Consider the following 22989-nt stretch of genomic DNA (forward strand, 5'->3'; position numbering starts at 1 on the left):
GATTCTCGTCAAGGGGGCCAACCCTTGCTTAATCGGGCGATCCCAAGCGGGACCGTCCCCGCCGCGTGTCATCCCCGCGCCTCCTTTCCCTTTTGAGCTTTGAGAGCTCCCCAGATACGAGAGCGGTAGCTCAGCCTCACCAGGCTGGAGCCAACGACATGTCTTCGTTCCACTCCTTCTTCTCTGTTGCTTCTTGCTTCCAAGGGATTCTCTTGTGGGAGTGGGTTTCCGGGGAACGCGACATATGACTAGCCACAAGACGGCGACCTTCATGAGCAACATTGTATACACAATATCACACGCTGTGTAGAAAGGAAGCGACGCGCACTTGGAACGACTCACTGGACACAAAAGACCGACTGTACGGCTCCGACCGACTTCGACAGGTCGCTCGAGGGTAGAATCTAATCGTCCTGCGGAGGTCGTTCAATCTAGACGTGCACGGCTACCGGGCCAACTCCGAGACATACGGCTATCCGCATACATCCACAACTGGCAGGCATCATGGAACGACCGGGCAACGTAAATTTCTCCAACCAAGCTGGCCATGCTCCACCTTACGGCGCCGCAGGTACGACATCTACCTTGACCTCGAAGACTCATGCAAGCTGATAACATTCCTTATAGGTTACCAAACCGTGCCTCCGACGACCAACTCACAATGGGCACCTCCGGGACAGCCCCAGGGGACGCAATATCAATATGGAAGTCATGGAGCTCAAACACAGCAGTATACATATGGAAGTCAACCCCCTCAAGCACAACAGGGCGTGTACGGCACTCAACCGGCACAGCAAACATATCCTCCCCAGCCCACTCAACCTGTCCAACCCGTTCAGCCAGTCCAACCGGCATATACGAATACAGTACCTACGCCAGCGCCAGCAGGACAACCACAGTGGGTGCAACCACAAACGGGCCAGCAGGGGACTTGGGGTCAGCAGGGTCAGCAGGGTGTCGGAGCAGGAGGAGGTTATCACGCAGGGGCGTATGGAACTGCACCTGGATATGGCCAACAGGTACAGCAGCAGCAGGAACAGCCTCCAGTTCCGCCTCCGAAACCGGCCGGTTTCACAGCGGCGGTGCATTCGGTTCAGGGGCAGCCTCAACAGCAACAACAGGGAGGATATCAACAGCAGCAGCCCCAGCAACAGGCACCAGGATACCCACCTCAAGTTCCACAGCAACAAGCATACAACACTCCGGCAGCACCTCCTCCCCAGACCCCCGTAGCATCCTACTTCCCGCCCACGTCGCTTCCCCAAACCAACACATACTCCACTCCTTCTTCGGCCATCTCCCAATCCCAACAACCCCAACCTAACACAGTCCTCACTCCTGATGAGCAACATCCCGCATACGTCCCACCCTCCCTCAGCGGTCAAGGTGTCACTTCCTACATGCCCGCCAACACGAATCCCATGCCGGGAGTCTACCTTCCTCCGCCCCCGGATCTACCGGCATGGCAGCATGCCACGCATGCGCCGCTGCAGGGGACGGAGAAGAAGTGGAGATATACGGGTTTCGGGGCGCCGGGGGGTTATGCGGTGCAGGCTGGGCAGGGTCAAAGTGTGCCGCAGCAACAGTCTTATGGGCAGCCTGTTCATGATCAGTTTCAGCAGCAAGGACAGCTTGTGCAACCAGGACAACCGTTGCAACAGCAGTTCGGGAATGATGGCCTCGGCCATGGGCAGGTTCAGCAACCACAGCAGCCACAGCCACAGTATCCACCAGTACAGCAAGGACAGCCTATACAGCAACCAGTACAGCAGATACAGCAGCCAGCCGGGCAGTGGCCACAAACTCAACCCATCGATCAGACATACGGCCAGCAGCAGTCCCTCCCTGCCATACACGGTGTACAACAACAAGCCTGGTCTCAAACACCGGTTCCCGCCGTAAGCCAACATCAATCTACACCTAGTTACTCTGATATCCAAGCCCCTAAACCCCTCGGCCACTCCTCCACCACGCCCCCCTCCTTTCTCAATCAATCCAGTCCCCAAAGCCAGCCCGTCTCGCCCATCCTCAACCGCCAAAGCGTGAGTTTTGCCTCGGGCCATAACACGCGCACTGGCTCTGTCAGCTCCATCGCCATCGAAGCCCTCCGTAACCAGCATGCTCAAGCTACAGCTAAACCGAGCTCTCCAGTCCCGTCGCTGCGAGAACAGCAACAACAGCGGCAAGTTGCGATTCCTCCGCCAGTTTCAAAACCGGGTCCTGCGTCGGCGTTCAGTGCTCTTGGTGCTGGCGGTCCGTCGGATTGGGAGCATTTCATGGCACCGGGGGAGGAGGTCGATGATGAGGAGATATTTGGGAAAAAGAAAGAAAACGGTCCGAAGGGGGACGGAGAGGTGAAGGAGGGAACAAAATCACCTTCATCTAGTCCACCTTCTGCAACGGATGGTGTGACACAGCCGAAGCCAGCGTCGCCAGCACAGGGATCGTCTCCTCAACCCCCACAGCAGGAGTTCGTCATGGGGGATGCAGTCGTGGTGTCGCAGTCGCAGTCGCCGAAACCAAGTGAAACTTCACAACCACCAACGACACAGCAGAGCTTTGTGATGGATGATGGAGGGTGGGTGCAGCCAGAGAAGTCGAGTCAAACCGCGACACTGCAGCAACCGCCTTCTGGGCAACAAAGTTTCGTCATGGACGATGGTGGGATTGCACTTCAATCGCAAGGCACAAATACCCAGCCACAGTTGGATCAGCGGAACGAGATCGATCGGCTCTCTGCGGAGTTGAAGGCGAGTGTTCAGGATCTAGCAACATATAGGACCAATGCCGAGAGGGAAAAGGAGGAATTGCGGGTGGAGCTTGAGAGGGTGAAAGGAGAGCTTGAGACGGCGAGGAGCCAGACTGCGAACGAGAAATTGGAGGTGGGGAAATTGAAGGTTGAAGTTGATTCTCTCAAGACTGAGCTCGAAGCTCTGAAGGCTCAATCAACAAATGATAAAGCAGAGATTGAACGGGTGAAGGCTGAGAGCGAAGTCTCCAAGACGCACTCTGCGAACGAGATGGCTGTGCTGAATGAGCAGATACATTCCATGAGAACAGCCTCCGATCAAGCGAAATCGAATGCAGCGGACCTCGCCAAAGAGAACCAGAACCTCATCGACAGGCTGAAGGAAGACATAGAAGGCAAGGACGATAGCATCAAGGAGCGAGATGCCACCATTGCGGACCTGAAGCGGCAACTTGAAGAGGAGCGATCCAAGGAATTTCCTAAGCCTACGCCAGCTGACTTGATCCCCGATCTCGATCCTTGGTACGCTGGGTCTTTGGAGAGATTTATCAATATGCTAAGAGTGGAGGCGTATGAGCCGCAGGTGGAAGAGAAGATCAAGATCTTCACTGGCTTCTTGAGAGCGGAGTCTGCCGCTAGAGGATTGGAGTATTACTCTGCTCCTCCTGCGCCTCCGGCAGCACAGCAAGATATCATCGCAGCAGGAGTAAAGAAGGAATCGCCGCCGATATCGAGAAAGGCGTCGAATGCCTCGAGTAGAAGGCAGGATATACAAATCAGTGTTCCAGAGCAGATAATCGTGGAGCAGGATCTGGCGCAGTATAGCCCTGGAGGACGGCCTATTCTCCCAAGAACAGGGCCGAGTATCAACGCATCTGCCGCAATTGAGCAGACGCGTCCGGCCTCGACTCAGTCGACCGCTATTCTTACGCCAGCGAGTTCCGTGGATGACGACGCGAGCAAGACGCCTCTTATCCAGTCGACACCAGAAGAGCAACCAAAGCCGCAATACAAAGCATACGTACCGCCTGCAACCTCGACGCCCGCCCATGATTTGACCTTGACGCACAGGCAGTCGATGAGTTTTGTCAGCCCGGCATCCATGGCAGTGCCTCTCCATATGAAGAAACCAGAGCAACACGACGAGATTTTCTTTGGCGAGCCGCAACCTCCCACAGCGCCCATCAGGCCTGTAAGCATTGCTAGCATACCAGCAAGTGGCGACGGCATCATTGTCGAAGACGCTGTCCCTGCTCCTCTATCAGTCAAACCTCGCATCAGCAGGGATAGCAGTCCCGCAGCGCCGGCGGCCCTTGAAACTAAAAAGAAGAAGGAAAGCGCATGGCAAGCCCTCGACTCCCTCATCCCAGCTCAAATATCCGCTTTACCGCCGCACCCCCGCCTCGTCGCCATCCGTGCCCACTTATCCTCCCTGGACAACTCCTTCCCTTTCATCACCGAATTGAGCTCCAAATGGGAGAAAGAAGCCGCCATCGTCCGCAAGAAGAACGATGACGCCCGTCTCCGCCGCCAGGAGGAGTCAGAAGCCCGAACTGACCAACTTTTCAACGACAACGAGATCTCCTACGCCGAGATTGGGGCTATGGAAGATGAATTCAAGGAAAAAGAGAGGGAGGGGAAGGCGAGGGAGGATAGGGAAGAGTATGCTAGTTACGTGAGAGAGGTTTTCGAGAAGGGGTATGAGGGATTGCAGGCAGAGATTGGGGGCTTGATGGAGGCGGGATGGGAGATTGAGGAGTTAGTCAGGGACGGAGTTTCGGGTGTGGAGGCTGCGTTCGATAGGGGAGGGCGTAAGTCCACCGTCGAGGGAGAGGGTGGGGAGGCGATGCCCCTGGTCGATGTCAAGGCTGCGCTCGAACTCCTGGTTCAGCTGCATGAAGCAATCTCGCTCCGCCATCAACGAGTCCATGCTCTTGTGCTCGACCGCGATCGCAGGTACAAGAAGACAGAATTGCAGCCGCTGTATGCCAAAGGTGATATCCCCAAGATGAAAGCGATGGAGAAGCATTTCGAGGCTGCGGAGAGGAAGGCGATAGCGAGAGGCAAGGAGGAGATTGCCAGGGGGATGAGCGAAGTTCTCGGCGTAGTGGAGAGGGTTGTTCGAGGTGTCGTGGGGAGAGAGGGCGAGCTGGGGGAGGAATTGTTGGGCTGCGTGCGGGATGTGCTTGAGGAGGAGGAGGAGGGGCAGGATGAGGCAAATGGAGAGGGAGAACGAACGCAGGAATGGAAGACGCAAGTCCTGGGTCGTGCGCGGGACGGTCTCTCCGCCTTGAGCGCTTCCAGCCAACAACTCATGACGGTTTTCAATGGCGTGGAGATTGCGACGGCAAAGGCGTGTCTGGAGGCGGAAATCGCAGCGGCAAAGGTCGACGCTGCTCCCTCGGCGTCTGACATTGGAGCCCAGATCAAAGAGATGGAGGAACGGTTGGCTGGACTGGAAAAGAAGATGAAGGAGGAGTTTGAGGAGAGGATGGAAGTCCTCAGGGAAAGGGAGAGGGAGGGGTTGGCGCTGGTTGGGGAAGTTGAGGGTGTGGTCAAGGAGGGTGGCAAGGGGGGTGTTGGGATTGGGAATCCGACGGAGGGGGAGAGCGAGAGGGAGAGGAGGATGAAGGAGGCGCTGCTGGAGGCTAGGAGGAGGAATGGCGAGGCTGTTTGAGGCTGCGTCTTCCCTTGGTCCTTGTGTTCTACTATTGGTTGTCAGTTGGTATGGTTTGTGGTTTGTGATTGTGGTTCCAGCATTTGAGCGCTAGAAGATATCCCCGTTGCTTTGTCGTCGGCTCGTTGATGGGTATAAATCATAGGCGGCTCTGGATAATTGACTATATGTACCTCTTTCAACCTGCCAAGTGCAAGAGAGATGTCACTTTGTGTGATATAGGTGTAGACATGAGAGATTCCTGCTCTGACATGTAGAGTTTACCATGAATGGTGCGCTAGCCGAGATTTAGGGAATTTAACAACTGGCGTCATGAGATCCAGATGCATGCAATAGAGCGGGACCTGAGGGTCCCAATGTTCAGGATCATGTGGAAAGTTGCGCTCTTGGTATGAAGTCTCCTCGAACATCTATAACCGGTTCGAGCCATTGAGTATTCGTCTTCACCTATATATACTCCACCCTGTTTTCCTTCCATTCCGCTGCGGCCATTGCAACCTCTACTCGCCATCGCTTCCGCTCTCGTCTTCACTGCCCTCCTCGTCGCCCTCCTCATCATCATCTTCTTCATCTTCAGCCGAGTCTTCCTCCCCTTCAAGCCCATAACCATCTTGGAAATCGACGAGCTGCTTAACTTGGATCTTGAATCCGTCCTTTTCAAATGACTCTTTCATGCCCTGTTCAGGTGATGTTAGCCAGTATTCAGTGCACCATACAACCAAGAGAGACAAGACCTACCTCCACGGCATTCCCGCCGCACGTAACCACCAAGTCAGCCGTCTCGGGCTTAAACACGTTCCCCACCACCTCCTTGAGGATATTCCTCACATCCTCGGCGGTCACCTTCCTCACCTCGGCAAGCACCCAGTCATTATACCCCTTCCCGACCCCTTTCACCACCGTATCCGTAAACGCGCCCCTCGCCGCCTCCACAATCGTCGCCTTCTCATCCAAAAACTCCCGCACGATGCTCGAAATGGCGCCCTCGAGCGCCAGCTTCTCAAACTGCGTGGTCCCGTCCACATACCCCGCGATGACGTCTTTCGCCTTGCGGTACGCGTTGTACGCGTTGCCCGACTTGTAGATACGGAACTTGATGAGGCCCGTTTCGACGTCGCGGAAGAAATTCGCCCCGTATGCGAGTCCCGTGCCGCGGATGTTCTGCCACATGGGTCCCTCGACGGCGTCGAGGTAGGCTTGGGCGACCATGAGTGGTGGGAGTTGCGGGGACGTGTAGCTGTCCGGGCCCTTAGAGGTGAAGACGGCGAAGGAGCTGTCGATCGGCATTGGGACAATGTACGCCGCGCCTCCTGGGTTGCGGCCAATGTCCGAGAGCACTGCTTTGCGGGAGTCGATGGGGTTGACGGAGGGGTCTTGTGGGGGCTTGATTGCGTCTGTGAGGTGCTTGAAGGTAGAGACGGGATTGGGCAAGGTAGTGAAGTCGGCAATGGCAAGGACCCGCATGTTGGAGAAGTTGAGGAGGTGTTTCCTCAATGATTCCAATTTCTGGATTACCTGGTCGGGATCTGTCTTCAGGAGTTTGAGGATCTTCTTTAGATAGACGGCTTTGACGAGCGTGTTTGTGGCGCGGACGGAAGAGGCGGGCGCGTAGTGGATCATGCGGTCGATGGAGAAGGCCATGCTGTTGCCGTCACGCTTCTCATCGGGCACGTCGGCGACCATGCGCTTGACAATGGCGATGAGGCGCTCGGTGTCGAAAAGAGAGTCTGTGAGCAAGGTTGCGAGCCACTTGACTACCGTTTCGAACTTCTCGGCTTCGGCCACGAAGTAGACATACACCATCTCAGAATTGCCAATGTCGGTGCCCCGGTCAATACTGTATTCGATGGTGTCCTGTTCAAGGCTGGTGATGACTTGTTCGAATTCGACGCGCTTTCCGTCTTTCATGATGGGCGTGGCGAAGAAATTGGTCAGGTAGACTCCGAGAAGCGGCTTCAGCTCCGTGGGAATGCCTGCCGTGCCCATGGCAACACCGAAGTGGACGAAGGATGTGCGGATGTGCTCGAAATGGATGAAGAGAGGGAGGCCGTTCTCGTCACTATCAATGACTTTCTGAATGCTGTTGCCAGAAACGCCAAGCTTCCGAGCAAGACCAGAGCGAGCACTGATAGTGTCGAAGAAATGGATCGACTCTGTCCCGGGGACTTTCAGGTTGGCCAGGATCTCCTCAGGAATCGGCTTGTCGTTCTCCGCCTTTGCCTGCTCGAGCTTCTCAGCAAGTTGCTTCAAGCCCTCTTCGCCAAGCCTCTCCTGCTGCTCCTTGATACGCGCGGCTTCATCGGCCTTGATCTTTTCGGCCAATTTGATGGAAGGTTTCCCAAGAATGGAGACGTGATGGGCGTCAGATATCCATCTCTTTATAAATGACTTCCAATCGTCCTCTGTCCACTGCTCCAAAATATCGAAATCGCTCAGGGAGCTCAAAGCATGCTGTAGATCGGAGCCATCCCGGTTCCCGAACAGGTGATCTTTGAGCACAGGGTCCTTCCACTCATCGTTGGAAACCTCGGACGTAAATCTGACCTGACGCTTGAAACGATGGAGGCAGTCCTTCATGTACGCCATATCAAGCGGCTTGGACATGTGGTCCCGGAGGACTTCGAAGAAGCGCTTCTCTACATCCGCGAGCTTCTCTGTCGCTACACTTGTCAGAGTGAACCAGATGAGCATATCGTAGTGATTCTTGACCCAGAAGTAGACCATGCTGGCAAGATGTTCCTTCTCCACCAATGCGTTGACGAGCACCGAAACTGAGGAACCGGCAAGATACATCAGCGCGGTATTCAAAGCCGTCTCGGCCAAGTCATCGCGAGCCTCCGGGCCGATAAACGCAATTTGAACCTCGCCGGTCGATTCATCCTCTTCCGGGAACTCCACTGTATCAATAACCGTCTCCTTGAGCGGAAGGGTACGCTTCGAGTCAACCCAGGGACGCTTGAAGGGCGCATTATACGACGGTACATGATCGACAATGTGGTTCTCAAACTCATCCATGATTTCGAGCAGATTGCCGTGGTCCACCTCTCCTATCAGGACGACGCGGAGGTTCTTGGGCTGGTACATGTCTTTATGGAACTGACGAATGCGATCAGCGGTCAAGACGCGCAGGTTTTGGGTCAGTCCACCCGTCTCATAACGGAACCCGTCCCCATCACGATAGAGATGGCGACGCATCTGGAGATCCATGAGATCGCCCTGGAGGTTTTCGCGACCCTGCATCTCCGAATAGACCACACTGGGCATGTTAGCACATATATAAACATGGCGAAGGGACGACATACCCAGCATCAATGCCTTTGCCATCCACATGGTGCACCTCAGTGTAACAAGCAGCATCAGTAAGCGTGGGCACGATGACATGGTCAAGGTAGATGGGTAGTAACTGCGCAAAGCCCTCCCAGCCCGCGGTGGTCAGAGAGTAGACGGTCTCATGGGTGTCAGTCCAGGCATTGGTATCTGAATAGGCTCGAGTTGCAATCTTATCCAATACGCCTTTGAAAGGGTACCTCCTTGACCCCATGAAAACCAGATGTTCGAGCGTATGCGGGGCTCCTGAATCATCAAAGATCTCTGTCGCGACGCTAAAGTATCCGTAGAGCTTGGGGCCTTTGCGGTCTACTACAACGATGCGCATACCAGTTCGTTGGGACTCATACTGAGTGATCTCAGCGTCGGTGTAGTCTGGCTTGAAGTTCTGGATCTTCTTAAAGTGGTTACGCCCTTTCATGGAACCCATGTTGGCGCACTGGAGAGGCAGCTGAGGACCGTTGAGGGGGGACTCTTCGAAGGGCAGAAGTTGAGGTGTTCCCAGAATATATCGATCTGCTTTTGGTGTACAAGAATTGGCTAGAGGTGTGGACGTTGCTTTGTTTGAGGACGGATTCGCACTACCATTGTTCTCCGTTAGGGGCCGTGCTTGCGTAAAGAAAATATGCAGAACAACGTGACCAAGCTCGCACGGGGACTAATAGATACGCTCATGTGTATACCGAAGTCGAAGCTTGGCAGCTAAGGATACTTGACCCAAGATATTAACATGGGTGAAGCAGAAATGATAAAGGAAGATAATGGATGTTGGTTCTGCATTTCCACAAATGAAATAAACGAGGAATAAACAAATGAACGTATATCACTTGTTACAATCTTATGTACTTACAAATAAGCTGAAACGATGGCGAGAAGGAAGAGGAACAACACAAGCCTTGCAGCGCGCTGCAGCTTGTCTCAGAAATGGTCTTTGACGGTTTCGTCGTTGGCGGAAAGCAATGCCGTAGTCCAGGCTATCCAATGCCCACTCCTCTTTACAGCAATAAGAGAAAGGTAGGTTGCTGTTGCTCCCAGGCGGAGTTTCGTGTCTCAGGCTCTCGATGTACTGTGATATTGCTGAACAGGGCCACTCTGGGGTGGTGTTGAAGGGTGGGGGGATGGAGGGGGATATGCGGGTGGCTTTGGTAGGGCTGACGCTATGACCATCTATCCATCTATCACTCCTTCCATGAGTACCTCGTCTACTGTATTTGCTATGACAACACAGCAGACCAGTCAGGTTTGCGCAAACTCGGCTTGAATCGATAATGCCATTCTTCGTCTAGTCCCATGGCGCCTACGGTCCCAGATCAGGAGCTTGGAGAAGCCCTTCTCCAATCTGTACAGTATGGCTCTTTTCCGCAGTCGGAACAGGTGGCCTCCGCACCTGTTTCCCCAACAGCTCTACCCAAGCTCCTCGAAGTCGTCCGCAAGGCCCGTGATAAAACAAAGGTACGTTGGCTCCGAGTTCTGCAGATCTGAAACTCACAAGCATATGGTAGGACGAAATTCGTAAAGTGTCCCGCGACGCCGCTCCCGACGTAGACGGGTGGATTGAACAAGCACGCAAACTCCAATCAGACATCAAACGCTCCCAGGAGACGGCACAAGAGATAGTCCAAGAGGCCAAGGCTAGGGAGGAACACGCATCACGCCTGGCAGACGCAAATGCTAAGCTCAGCCTCCTCTACTCGGAAATTGCATACAACGACAATCTGGTTCAGGTCATTACACGCCTGAAGGAGTTGACTTCATTGCTAGATGCTGCACAAGATAATGCTGTGCATGGAGATGTTTTGGGCGCCTTGAATAAGCTGGACGAGGTCGTTGGTGTCATCACTACCCGGCTCAGCGCCGCACCTACACCCACTAGCGATGCATTACCGTCCCCGAATCTCTCCGTGGCGAATGCCCGGGTCGTAGGTGTTCTGCAGAACCGAGCCGCCGAGTTGAGAGAATCCATTGTGGGGAATATGACCGAGTTATGGAATGCGCTGCTCGTGGTTGACTCGTCTGCCGGACGAATCAGCTGCAAGGAGACCGTGGAGAGTGAGCTATGGCAACGTATAGTGCAGAGAGATATGCTAATGGGGAATTCAGAGGATAAGTCTGTCACAATCGATACGGTTGTGGAAGCTCTCACCAAACTAGGTCTGTTGGAAGGCCTCATAAGTTCATTTGCGCGCCAGTTCGACAAAGTCATCATTTGTCCGCGCCTTACAGGTTCGAACCAAGTTTTATCTTCTATCGCGGTGGAGGGTGCCGATATCCGAATCACTGGGCAGATCAAGGATACGGGCGTAAAGGCTGCATTAGAGGATATCCACTCTATAGCCGAATACCTCAGCACTCGCCTTCCCCGTTCGGTTGCAACAAGCTTATCCGCAAAGCTTGTTCCAGTTATCTCAAATCGATTAATCAAGAACTGGCTGTTGCCTGCCGTACCGTTGTCCACTGATGGCGTCCAAGATTTCCAGGAGCTACTATCTTACGTACTAGGACTGGCTGAGTATCTCGATGAATTGGGGTGGTCTGGTCAGGAACGGCTTCGCCACTGGGTCGATCAATCAGCTCAGATATGGCTTGCGAGGCAGAAGGAGGCCGCAATTGTGCGAGTACATCAATTTTCGCCTAAGCTTGTCCGGGAAAAGAAAACAGTGGAGAGGGTGGAGACTCAGATGGTCTCAAAAGGCGATGCCATGCTCGGCCATCAGGAAGATCAGGAGGAGGAATGGGGAGCAGAATGGGGAGAGGAAGAGGTCCAAGAAGAGGAAGAGCCATCTGGAAAGGATGCCGCACCAGCCCCCTCACAGCAGGTAGAAGAGGAGGACATGAGCGCATGGGACGACGAAGAGGATACTCGAGTGGAAGATGGCACCGACCCTGGGACGGAAGGAAAGAGTAAGGTGGAAGAGCACAACGGCCAAGAAGAAGAGGACGCAGAAGCTTGGGACTGGGGAGACGAGGGAGAGACGGAGCAGGCAGAGCCCCCTGCTTTAAGCACGCGAAAGCCGGAAGAACAGCGGACTGGCAAAGGCAAAACAACTGCCCCGCAACATTCAGGCGCAGAAAAGGAGGTCACATTGAGGGAAACATATACGGTCACCGCTATTCCTGACGCTATCATCGAGCTCATAATGCAAGTCGTTGCAGATGTTGCAACACTCAACCATCCTGGCCTGGCAAAGTCAGGCATCGCTCACGCAAGCGTGGGATTATACGCGATTCCTGGACTTGTACTAGCTATGTACCGTGCTACGGCGGCTTCGTACTACTCCAAGGATATCGCGGGAAACATGCTGATCTACAATGACTGCACACGACTCTCCGATCGGCTGCGGACCTTTGTGAAAGAACAAGCTGAACGGGACAAGTCGTCTCCTTTACCATACAACCTTCGCTCATCCGCGCGACTGAACTTCGATGATGACATTCGGGCAATTGAGCGTTTCGGGAAGCGGGCATATGGTCGGGAGATGGAATCACAACGTACGATCATCAAGGATCTCTTAAGCGGTGCTCAAGGTTTCAAGACTTGCACGACGCCTCCGTTTGACGCCGAATGCGACAACGCGGTCGCCATGACGATAGATCGTATCGAAGAAGTCAAAAGGCACTGGCAGGACATACTCTCACACTCAGCTCTTCTACAATCACTCGGCTCTATCGTCGCTACGGCGCTTACGAAATTTATTGATGACGTAGAGGAGATGACTGACATTGCAGAGGAAGAATCGAAGAAACTCCGATCATACTGTGTCTCCCTCTCTTCGCTATCGTCACTTTTCCAGACAACTGACGATGCTGGAGAGCTGAAGGACATGACGAGTATTTATACCCCCAACTGGTTCAAGTTCCAGTATCTCAGCGAGATTCTCGACTCGAGTCTTGCTGATATCAGGTATTTCTGGACGGACGGCGAATTGAAGCTGGAGATGGATGCGGAGGAGGTGGTGGACTTGATCAAGGCGCTGTTCGCAGAGAGCGAGCACCGCAGGAAGGCTATTTCGGAGATTCGCAGGACGAGCATGACCAGGTAGAGCAAGGCGACCGTACCGCATCCCTTGGACTCCTCCTGCAATCCTTCAACATAGAGAAATATATAACATTCTGAAGAGTATGCCGATCATGTGGAAGCACAGGCGAGGTCGGAGTTTGAGATAGAAAATGCCGACCTTCGTCCCGCGCTAAACCCGATTCAAAAATTTCCTTCCATCTCCAGATTCTTGGAGCCCAGAGAACACAGGACAATTCACAACCCCAACGTATCCTCGAAATGGACTCCTCAGCAAAAGAGTCTGCCAAGGTGCAGCTACGTTTTACCACCAGAGATGGGGATATCGAAATACCAGAGGACTCGCGGCTGCTCTTTGCTCCAACATGTAAGCTTTCACTTGGACAGACGCTTTGCGGCATGCAACTAAGCATATACACATCATACTGACTATCCTTCTAGCCCTGAGACGAGTAGACCTCTCACGCCTAGTGAATAATCTCCTCCACACCGAAAAGCCGATTCCCTTCGAGTTCCTCGTCAATGGCCAGTTTCTCCGGACTTCCATCGACGATTTCCTCACGCAGAACGGAATCAGCGCCGAGTCCACGTTGAACGTCGAGTACACGCGCGCATTACTACCGCCACTACATGTCTCGAGCTTTGAGCACGACGACTGGGTCTCTGCGGTGGACGTGTTGACGGAGAGTTCGCCGGCGGGAGTATGGTCGAATGGCGTGCAAAGCGGACAGGAAAGGATATTGAGCGCGAGTTATGACGGCCTACTAAGAGTGTGGAATCTATCTGGAGACGTCTTAGCGACATCCACGGCCCCGAACAACGGCGGCAGGATAACAAGCTTGAAGACCGCAAAGTGGCTCTCAGACAAGAAGATCGCAGCAGCCGGCCTCGACAACGTTGTCCGAGTCTACAAATACGACGACGATGCGCGCTCAATCACACCCTCCCTGGAACTCTACAACCACAACTGGGGCGTCGAAGACATCGCCGTCCACGGCCCCTCCAACCGCATCCTCTCCGCCTCCGCCGACACCACCATCTCCCTTTTCTCCAGTACCTCAAAAGACAGCCCCGCCGCTCCAGAAAAGCTCCTCCCAACCTCCACAACCGCATCAAATAAGCGGCAAAGGCTCTCCAGACCCGATAAAACGGTTCCCGCCCGCGGCGCCCTGAGCACACTTAGCGGCCACTCCTCTCCGGTCTCAAGCGTCATTTTCAAACCCGACGATGCGACTGTCGCGTACTCCGCTTCACACGATCACACGCTTCGGACCTGGGATCTGCCGACGTCAAAATGCGTAGATACAAGGACGACAGGGCATTCCCTTTTATCTCTCACGGCACTGCCAAAACTCAATCTCTTAGCCACGGGCACCTCGGCGCGGCACATCACGCTGATTGACCCGCGGGCATCTGCCACGCAGATTGCCGTCATGACGCTGCGCGGGCACACCAACGCCGTTGTATCCCTGGACACGAATCCCACTTCCGAATACGGCCTGGTTTCGGGCTCACACGACGGCACAGCGAGGATATGGGATGTTAGGAGCGTGAGGCCGGCGGTTAGTGTAGGCGAGGGTCAGGTGGGCGAGAGCGTGTACGTGATTGAGAGACAGGGCGTGGAGAAGGCGAGGAGTCATGGGGAGAGGGTGAAGGTGTTCGGTGTTCGGTGGGAGAGGGAGGTGGGTATCGTGAGTGCGGGAGAGGATAAGAGGGTGCAGGTTAATCGGCAGTAAGGGGACGGGGAAAGAAGGGTGTCAAATAAGGGAGAGAGAGGCGTCTCGGGCGTTTGAGAGTGGACGTAGATACCAAAGGGAATGGACACAGCGTCTCGACTTCATCCTATGGCTTTTGCATGTTCTGTGATTTGGTATTGCAGCTGTGAGAGCACTACGTTCGAATGGACTCCGTCATTAAGTCCCGGAGTTTGCTTTTGATTTGCATCGGGTGGTGTCTCCTGTATGTATGAGAGTAGGACACCATATCCCATACTCTCTGACTTTAGATAAGGAAAAGGGTATCATATCTTGTGGTCTGTGTCACTGTCACTCCTCTTCCACAATGCGCCAAAAATCGCTCTGATGGAGAGCCAGCCGATCCATCTCATCTTTTGTGGATCTCCTCCACCGCCCACGTAAACAATCCGCGCAGTCCTTCCTTTCAATCCTCAGACAACTCCCCAGTCCTCTCATCCCTCCTTTCTTCCCTGTCACCACCTAAACCAAATGCGCCGGCAGCAAGAAATTCGCAACCCCCTCCTTAACCGCATACTCGTGTCCACAGTTCCCACACACCAGTTTCCCCTCCCTCACACACGTCTCGATAAGTATGCGGTGAAGATCGCGCGCGGTTTGGCTGGGAGCCGGATCGGATGAAGAAGATGAGGAGGTGGGGGAGGAGGGCGCGACGAGGTCTGCTCTCGTGGGAATAGTTGGCGGGAGGGTTGGGAGACCGAGCTATTTCATTCATCCTCATATTAGCGACGTGGACTCATCATTTTCGAAAGATAGATATGAAGTGTACCTCGTCAACCACAACTCTCAGCTCATCCCACATCAGCCTCGGCAGGATATTCTCCAGGAACTTGAGGTTCAGGTCGGCCTCGACGATTTCGAGCTCTGCGTCGCGCGGGTGCAAGGGGAAGGACGAGGGCGACGATTTGCAGGTTTTGATGGCGCAGGTGAGGAAGTTGAGGGTTAGGAGCTTCATCTTGGTGGATTTGTTGTTTCTGTCTTTTCTAGGTTTGTGGTACTTAATTGGGAAGTTGGAGGAGGCGAGGATGTCCAAGTAGGAGTGGAGATAGCGTGGGTTGATTGGGTTATGTACCAGTAGGAAGGAAGGGAATGATGCTCTTGAGTGGGTGAATTTTCGTTCACGGCGGGGTGCGGAAGACCGGGGTGAAAGAGTTTAAGTTTAAGCTTATTTTAGTGCCTTGGCGATCTCAACCACTGACAGTACATATCATGAGAGCATTCGGCGGCGATCTACGAGGTAAAGGTGAAGCACTTTGTGGAGCCATGGAGTAGGGGTATTTTCGCTTCCACATTTAGCGAGTTCTTCATCTGTCGCAAAATAGCTTCATCCATTTGCAATATTACGTCGGGCCGTTCAAATCTGCATTCATTCTCGTGACATGAAAAGGGTATCGTAGCAAAAGCAGAAGCAACCCAACTTCCCTAGACTCCAGTATTCGCCCAAAATCCTGGTTGAAAATCCCCGAAGTACTCCCAAGTGAACCTCAGCCTGCCACCCAATACGCCGTATATAGTGTTCGGAGACTATGGACAATAATGAAGTTCCGATATTGACTATTTCAGGTGAACCTCAATGGATTCCATATCTTCGACGTCGGTATTCTCTATGGTATCCATGGGCCGCAGTCGTTCTCCGTCGAACATCAGCGTAATCGGTTGACTGCTGGGAATCTTATTGTATTCCCGGAATGCAGAAGCAAGATGCTCGATCGTCGTGTCCTGAATATCGTCAGTACAATTCCGGTCGCTTTGCATGCTCGATTGGAGCACAAACACACTTACAGGACGAACCGCAATCTTGAATAGCGGATATTCCTTCGATTTCAACTTTAACCTGATATTCGCCTTCGCTGGTTCCGGCTGCACGGGCTCTGGCTCTTCGATCGGCGGCTGTGTCTCAGGTTTCCTCTTCTTCAGCTCTTCTCCGGCTTTCCATTGGGCAAACAACTCGTCGGTCCACGCCTCAACGTGTATCTTAGGCAGATTCTCATCGTCGTATATCTCGGCTGTACCATCTACCGTGATGGCACCGCTGGGGTCCAGCTTGATCCCTAACCGCTTTATTGTCGTGCTATCCACCAGTTTCTTGTGCTTCCACGTGAAGAATATGTTTTGAGTCTGTTCGTCGGAGTAGCGGTTATATACGCACCATGCGGTCCGCGCCCTGCCTATTGGGTGGCCTGTCTTTACCGTGGTTATGAGGGGTGCTGAGCCTGGAATCTCTGACGTTATGAGAAGCTGTACAATCTTGTCATCTAGCGGGTCTCTCTTTGGTATGCTATCCAGCCTCGTCGCTTGCCGTTGCCGTATCATGTTCTGCAGCTCGACGTCTACTACTTCCTCAACATCGTCCTCCTCATTTTTGACGGGCGCAGTCGAAGGCGGGGTCATGGTAGATTTGGTGTCTTTGTTGTCCAGGTCTTCTGAACTAGAAAGACTACCGAGATCTATGATCTCGGAGGTCGAAGGGATTGTGGCTGAGGGTTTACGGATCTCAGTGAGAGCGTCGTACTGCGTGCTGAGGGAGCTGTTGTTCTTTGCGCGATACGGGGAGACAGGAGTTCGACTTTTCCTGGAGTGACATCAGCCGCAATTCGAAGGCGCATACAGGGAGAAGAGCACGCATACGTTCTCCGCTCTTTGTGATCTTCGAGGGAAGCATTGCCCGGGCCTTGCCCCTCCTCACGTTCAAGTGACAACTTCGCGCGCTTCTTCTCCCGCTTCTCTTCCTCCTTGCGCTTCTTCTCCTCCTCCTTCTTGCGCTTAGCTTCTTGTTTCCTCCTATTTTCCTCGGCGATAATATCTCTGAATTCATTTGAATGGCTGAACATGTCGCGATGGTCGTCGTCCTCTTTCTTCGCTTGCCATTCTGCCTTCTTGAAGGCGAAGCGCTTCCTCTTTGGAGGTTCGGGGTTCTCTGGTTCTGTCATGTTGGCGCATGGGTGTGGTGAGCGCGTCAAAAGTGGTGCATCAATAAAGTTGTCGAATGCGCGCAGTGGGGCGGTATCGCGTAGTCACGCTCCGTCACAGATGGTCCGTGCGTCGACGATCGCCAAGTATCACATTGTACATGCATATGGGGAGCATTTGATGCTGAACATTGTCTTCCCCACATCTCCATATACAGAGATACTCCGCAGGATTTGAAACCGATACGCTTGTAATTGAAGGCAACCCCAGTCAGCTCATCCGTCTCCACCGTTTCAATTTTGGCCAGACCGTTTTCATAGTCCCAATGTCGACCCCGGAGCAAGAAGCTAAGCCGCTTGAGAATGGCGAGGGCGAGGGAGGAGATCCAAGCGGCTTTCTGACAGATATTCTCGGCTCAGATGTCACGGTGAAGCTGAACTCGGGGATAGTCTTCACGGGTGCGTACTATGTATTTCTTTTCACTGTTTTTGATCCGAACACTTCTGCCTATTCAAGTCCAATCCTATCATTCAGTCCGTTGCGTGTATCCGTTGGATGGGCATGTTTGAGCCACAATCTTCAGATGCTTGCGCCTCGAGACTCGTTCCCGAGGCTCGAGAGAGTTGTCATTTCGTTCCTTCTGCATATGCCTAACACAAGGGATAGGAACACTTCAGTCAGTGGACGGGTATATGAACATCGCTCTCGAAGGTGCCAGGGAATACCTCGACGGCTATGCAGTTCGCCAATATGGTGACTCGTTCATTCGCGGCAATAACGGTACGCATTTGAAGGCACTTAGACTTGATTACTTGGCTAACGAAATATTCCAGTGTCTTACATCTCCGCTGGGAAAAGCCCTAACCTGAAGAACTGAGCTCGTGTTTACTTGTGGTGGCAAACAGCAAGGCGTCATGGAGCCTGGGTTACATAGATATGACAGATCAACATGCGAGGATTTAGCTCATGCTCCAGATTACCCTTATTATGATTCTGTATGAACTCAAACATGTCACTACCCTGAATCGGACTGCTTTCCGTGTATCTGATGGCCTTTGATGGAGGGTCCGGATAAGAAATTGAGCGTTTAAGAGCTCCGTATACAATGTATGTACTTTCACTGCCAAAATACTCTTCGCTCAGTGAAAGCCAGTCCACTCAAGCCCGCGCTCCATGCGCCCCCTCTGCCGTCCGTGCATACTGCTGCTTCTTGCCCTCCTAGCCAACCTCTAACTATTTCTTCGCTTCACCCATTGTTTCGATTTCTCTCCCTCACCCAACCTCAACCTCCCACCTCCACAACCCCAAGTTCCTCTCACACAGCAACCTTTACGCGTCACTTCCACCTCTTCATTACTTTCTTTCTGATAAATACATCCAGTTCTTCTGCTCGCTCTTGCCCATCACCATGACTGAGAAAAAGCCCTTTTGGAAGGGCCTAACGGTCTCCCTCTTCGGCGGAAAGAAGCTGAAGAAGCCCAAGCCTCCCACCATGGAGCAGCCAGCCCCGGAGCCTCGAGCTCCCGAGACCAACCAAGGGCAGCAGACTGCCCTCGTACGTAAGTATCACTACTCCGTTTTTGCTAAAGTGCACCTAACAAGAATACCTAGCCTCCATGGCGGACCTCTTCGGAGGCAGTCCATCAGCCTATCCTCCCGTCCCCCAGGGGCTCTTCCAGCAGCAGCAGGAGGCTGCCGTGGGCCGCAGAACCCTCCCTGTCAACACCCCGATCCCTGGCCACGGCCCCTCCCGCCAATTCCCGGTCCAGGGCCTCCCGGCGCCCCATCAGCGTGAGGGTCGCCGCCGACCAAGAGCCCCCGTGCTGCCTCCTCGCCGCTCGCCCCCTTCCTGGAAGAAGCGTCCCGTAGGGCCATTCAGGAACCCCATCCCGTTGTTCTTTCCGGGGATGCCTTCCAGCCTGAGGCCCGAAGACCCAGAGTTTGACGATTGGCTTGCGGAGAATTCCTGGCTGGATGATGAGGGGAGGTTGCTGAGCCAGCTGGAGAGGGAGAAGTTGTTGGAGAGGAAGAGGAAGGAGGAGGCGGGGGAGGAGATTGAGGAGGAGGGGAAGAAGGAAGAGATGGAGGCAGGGAAGGAGGAGGGGGAAGAGAAAGAGGCAGAAGAGAAGGAGCACGGAGGGGAGGAGCAGGAGGGAGATTGGGAGGATGTAGAGGATGAGGAGTAGTAGGGGATCGCTGAGGGAGGGGGGTAGAAGGAGGATGAGGTGGGCTCCGGATTATCCATCTCGTCACTTGGCTTTTCATTGCTTTGCTTTCTTTACTTTCCTTTATTCTTCTTTTCCTTTGTCATGGAGTTATATACCCTGGGGTCGTGTCGGGGTAAGACATGTATAGGTTCTTGCGACCTTGCCGTCTGTACAAGTATCTTTCTTTTCCCGAGTATTGCTTCCCTACATCTGACTGCATTGAGTAATGATGCCTTGAGATGGCGCAGGAGCTGCTCATATGGCAAAGCATTCCGCCGCGAAGTGAGGAATAGTGAGCAGGGGCGGAGGATACATGGCATCTAGGCCGTACGCTAAGGCATTCGTAGTTTGGATACAGCAGTCCAATGGAGTTGACAGGCATGCGTAATTATGTAGAAGCTGACCAAAGGGAATAACTACGGGATAATCATCTCGAAAAGCCTCCTGTCCCTCACGCAAGAGGCTAAGCTGTAATATCAAGAAATCTGGCTCTTCATAGTCACGCGAAGGATTGGTAGTACGGGTTGACTGTCGATTTGAAGGTATTTGACAGACCATATCAGACTTATATGCTAGCCGTGAGATGACTCACGAAGGTATCTTGAGCAGAAGGTTTCTGCCACATGCCTGTAAATAGCCAATCTCTAGAAAGTCAGGGTCAAGTCTCCCTAACAGAGTGGAAGGTCCGTAGTTTGGATATGAGATGCCAATATCAGGACTGATCACCGGGCATTTAAACAGGGACGCTATCTCTAACTGCACCAATGCGACTGCTTATACTAGCATATGTGTTATTTGCTATGACCTACTCCGTTAAAGAAACAACCTGGGAACAGAAGCCGAGCCGGATTTTCTTGATAGAATTTTCATTTGGTGCCGCCAGTTTGATACTGCAATGACGACCCAGAAGGTACGAAGAAGCAGCATACGCATGAGTCTCTTGCCGGAGGGAACGAACGCACGAAACAAGACGGGGAATTGGTCTTACATTCACAATAATTACGGCCATGGTTTGCTTTCAAGGATACAGTTCGATTACATAGCGGTGGGGAGGTCGCTGTCTGATCTATAGGGAAGGAACTAGGGAAGGAACGCTCAAGTCACCACCCAAGCTCTGCCCCAACGCAATGTCAGCCGATACTCGAACACCAACACCGAAGGCTCCCATGGACATGAAATCCATGCAATCTTCTGGGTCCAGCCCACTGTAGTGGTACAATGTACCCTGACACGCCCTTATTTATCGGGTTTAACCTCATCGCGCCGGAGCACAACGTTGACGCTTCCATGTTTTTGTTGCTACATCAGCGATGCGATACTCGTTCTCGGCGAGGTCCAACATAAAAGGCGCATTTTGGACAGTGGACACTGTTCCCGAGACAGAGAGGTGTCTCCTCAAGCCCGACACCCTTGTGGATTGTTCCTCACGCCGGTAAGTGCCACCACAACTTCCGCCATCTTCCGCTCATACTTTATCGGAAGAATGAAAAGAACATCGCTGATTCGTTCCAGACCAAGACATCGTGGACAGACGTAGGATCGCCCTCCCTGTGGCCTTGGGAAATCAAAGACGAATGTCTCCTACACTGGGGACTCGCGCCGTCCCCACTACCGAACATCGTCCTCGGAGCTGTGGTTGTTGAGATTCCTTCAGTACACGCCTTCAGATAATGGATAGTCATGCCTGCGCCTCCCAAGGCACCTCGCAATCACGGTCTTCGAACGGAGCGTCTAGTCGAATGCTCGATGGACAACTGACCCGGGGGATATAGTTATCAAGTGGAAGGTTGTCGGAACGTCAATATGGGTTGGGACAGAACTCATTCAATCCATACGGCACGACCTGAGACACGTCTTGAACCCCGTCGAGATTCCGGAGATCGAGTCGAACGAACCATATCAAGTCCTAGAAGAACAAGTGGTATTTCAGATGGCCATGCCGGATACATCAGACAAAAGCCCACTCACAATCCTCTGCGTCCCAATCATAGCTAAGATGGAAAACACGATATGTCTCTTTCTGAAACGCTTCATTTGTAAAGCAATAGAAAGCCTGCAAGATGCCAATCGGAGCTAGGGTCTTTCCACAAGGATGATTGGTCGCGCCATTTCCTCAACGAAGAAGAAAATCGCCGGCACTGCTCAGATGGAATCAAGAAGCCCAATTGGCGCTGTTTTAGAGTGGATTACAAGAGGGAGGAGACTATGGACGTACGAATGCTGCACTGCAGGCACGATTACGTGGCGGCATGTCCTCGAAAGAATGGTGTCCCATGGCAACGGTAAACGATCAAAACGGTGAAGAAGAAAAGAGAATTGCTGGCGTTCCAGCCTCCATGAGATGTCGTACGAACATGAAGAAAGGCAGTAGCAGAGAGAGAACGAGCATACAAAACAAGACGCAAGAGGGGCTGTGAAGTGGGGACCATCATGCTACACAAGGAACTCGACAAACCACACAACTAGGCCAGGCCCATGGAATGCTCGTCGACGTACCCGAGCATCCTAGTCTACTGTGTAGAGGGTGTGTCCACACATCCATACTCTGCTAGGATGGCTGTCGAGAGCCCATTGCTCAATGTGACATTGCTCGATGAATTGTAGGTACGTCAACCGCTCACGCACGTCCTGGTAGGGCTCGACGAACAGAGTTCTAAAAGTTTCGATCGCTCTGCGCAAGAAGCTCGGCGAAACTTCCTGTACTAGCAGCACGGTCACGAAGACGTGCACCCTAACACTAACCCGGTCATCCCCTCTTGTACACAGTACAAGTAGCAATGACCGCCTCGGATGGGTAGGAGGGGCCATGTCAGACAGTGCATAATGCAGCATTAGCAAATCCAGGGACAGCTGTCTTGCTGAGGCTGTTGTTGCTGCGGGTAAGATAAGGTGGAGTATTTTACGGAGTACGGATACTGAGTAAAACTTTAGTGGGATGGTTGACACAGGAGGCTGAGGGATCGCGCGGAATCAGTTTGTACGAGCCAGCCGCCTCAATCGATCTTCTGGCGTTCGCTACGAGCAGGAAGGGATTCTACACAGTACACAGGATGAGGCCATCAATAATGGCGTGCCTTGGAAGGCTGATGAATCCAGTTTGCGGACGTGGATGTTCCTGGGAGCTGTGGCAGCAAGCTTGACAACAACAAATTGCAGCATTTACTGTGTACAGCATTTGCCGCAATTTCAGCAAATTCGATGCAGCTTCCTTGGAAGCGAGGCCCATCCGCAGAAAGAGTCGGCTGGCGAATGATGGCGAGTACTCAGAGCGCGTTCAGGGAGCAGGTCTTGCGCCTGGAAGTTTCTTGGACGCCATCCCAGGCGATGCCGCGATGGAGCTCGGGATGCTT

General features: G+C 53.2%; 7 protein-coding genes across 7 annotated transcripts; 4 read left to right on the forward strand and 3 right to left on the reverse strand.

The window, feature by feature from the left end:
* Positions 1-117: 117 nt before the first annotated feature.
* On the forward strand, positions 118-5602 carry EI97DRAFT_497490 (uncharacterized protein). Its single transcript, XM_033802511.1, has 2 exons — positions 118-571; positions 628-5602. Exons 1-2 carry the CDS (start codon positions 505-507, stop codon positions 5424-5426), a joined length of 4866 nt encoding a protein of 1621 aa, XP_033658250.1. The 5' UTR covers positions 118-504; the 3' UTR covers positions 5427-5602.
* Positions 5603-5926: 324 nt separating this feature from the next.
* EI97DRAFT_367241 (zinc metalloprotease-like protein) lies at positions 5927-9183 on the reverse strand (the record flags this gene model as incomplete). The annotated part of the gene is made up of 3 exons (XM_033795078.1): positions 5927-6103; positions 6165-8682; positions 8729-9183. 3 exons carry the CDS (start codon positions 9181-9183, stop codon positions 5927-5929), a joined length of 3150 nt encoding a protein of 1049 aa, XP_033658251.1.
* An 860-nt stretch (positions 9184-10043) lies between these two features.
* Positions 10044-14504, forward strand: EI97DRAFT_367809 (uncharacterized protein; the record flags this gene model as incomplete). Its single annotated transcript, XM_033795109.1, has 4 exons — positions 10044-10205; positions 10256-10802; positions 10854-12789; positions 13217-14504. The coding sequence occupies 4 exons, from the start codon at positions 10044-10046 to the stop codon at positions 14502-14504; spliced, it is 3933 nt and encodes a 1310-aa protein (XP_033658252.1).
* Positions 14505-14630: 126 nt separating this feature from the next.
* On the reverse strand, positions 14631-15628 carry EI97DRAFT_388757 (Trm112p-domain-containing protein). Its single transcript, XM_033796191.1, has 2 exons — positions 15292-15628; positions 14631-15224 (listed from the first exon to the last, which is right to left on the reverse strand). The coding sequence occupies exons 1-2, from the start codon at positions 15475-15477 to the stop codon at positions 14985-14987; spliced, it is 426 nt and encodes a 141-aa protein (XP_033658253.1). The 5' UTR covers positions 15478-15628; the 3' UTR covers positions 14631-14984.
* A 219-nt stretch (positions 15629-15847) lies between these two features.
* EI97DRAFT_490886 (uncharacterized protein) lies at positions 15848-17502 on the reverse strand. The gene is made up of 3 exons (XM_033802245.1): positions 17151-17502; positions 16305-17094; positions 15848-16241 (listed from the first exon to the last, which is right to left on the reverse strand). The coding sequence occupies exons 1-3, from the start codon at positions 17450-17452 to the stop codon at positions 16077-16079; spliced, it is 1257 nt and encodes a 418-aa protein (XP_033658254.1). The 5' UTR covers positions 17453-17502; the 3' UTR covers positions 15848-16076.
* Positions 17503-17616: 114 nt separating this feature from the next.
* EI97DRAFT_428825 (U6 snRNA-associated Sm-like protein LSm6) lies at positions 17617-18554 on the forward strand. Its single transcript, XM_033797299.1, has 3 exons — positions 17617-17890; positions 18099-18212; positions 18266-18554. The coding sequence occupies exons 1-3, from the start codon at positions 17758-17760 to the stop codon at positions 18307-18309; spliced, it is 291 nt and encodes a 96-aa protein (XP_033658255.1). The 5' UTR covers positions 17617-17757; the 3' UTR covers positions 18310-18554.
* Positions 18555-18717: 163 nt separating this feature from the next.
* Positions 18718-19996, forward strand: EI97DRAFT_471682 (uncharacterized protein; the record flags this gene model as incomplete). Its single annotated transcript, XM_033801834.1, has 2 exons — positions 18718-18991; positions 19044-19996. Coding segments are annotated over 2 exons (849 nt in total), but the record flags the coding sequence as incomplete, so codon positions are not given.
* Between the last annotated feature and the right edge of the window lie 2993 nt (positions 19997-22989).

Source organism: Westerdykella ornata, assembly GCF_010094085.1.
Source record: "Westerdykella ornata strain CBS 379.55 unplaced genomic scaffold EI97scaffold_1, whole genome shotgun sequence".
NCBI classification, from domain to species: domain Eukaryota; kingdom Fungi; phylum Ascomycota; class Dothideomycetes; order Pleosporales; family Sporormiaceae; genus Westerdykella; species Westerdykella ornata.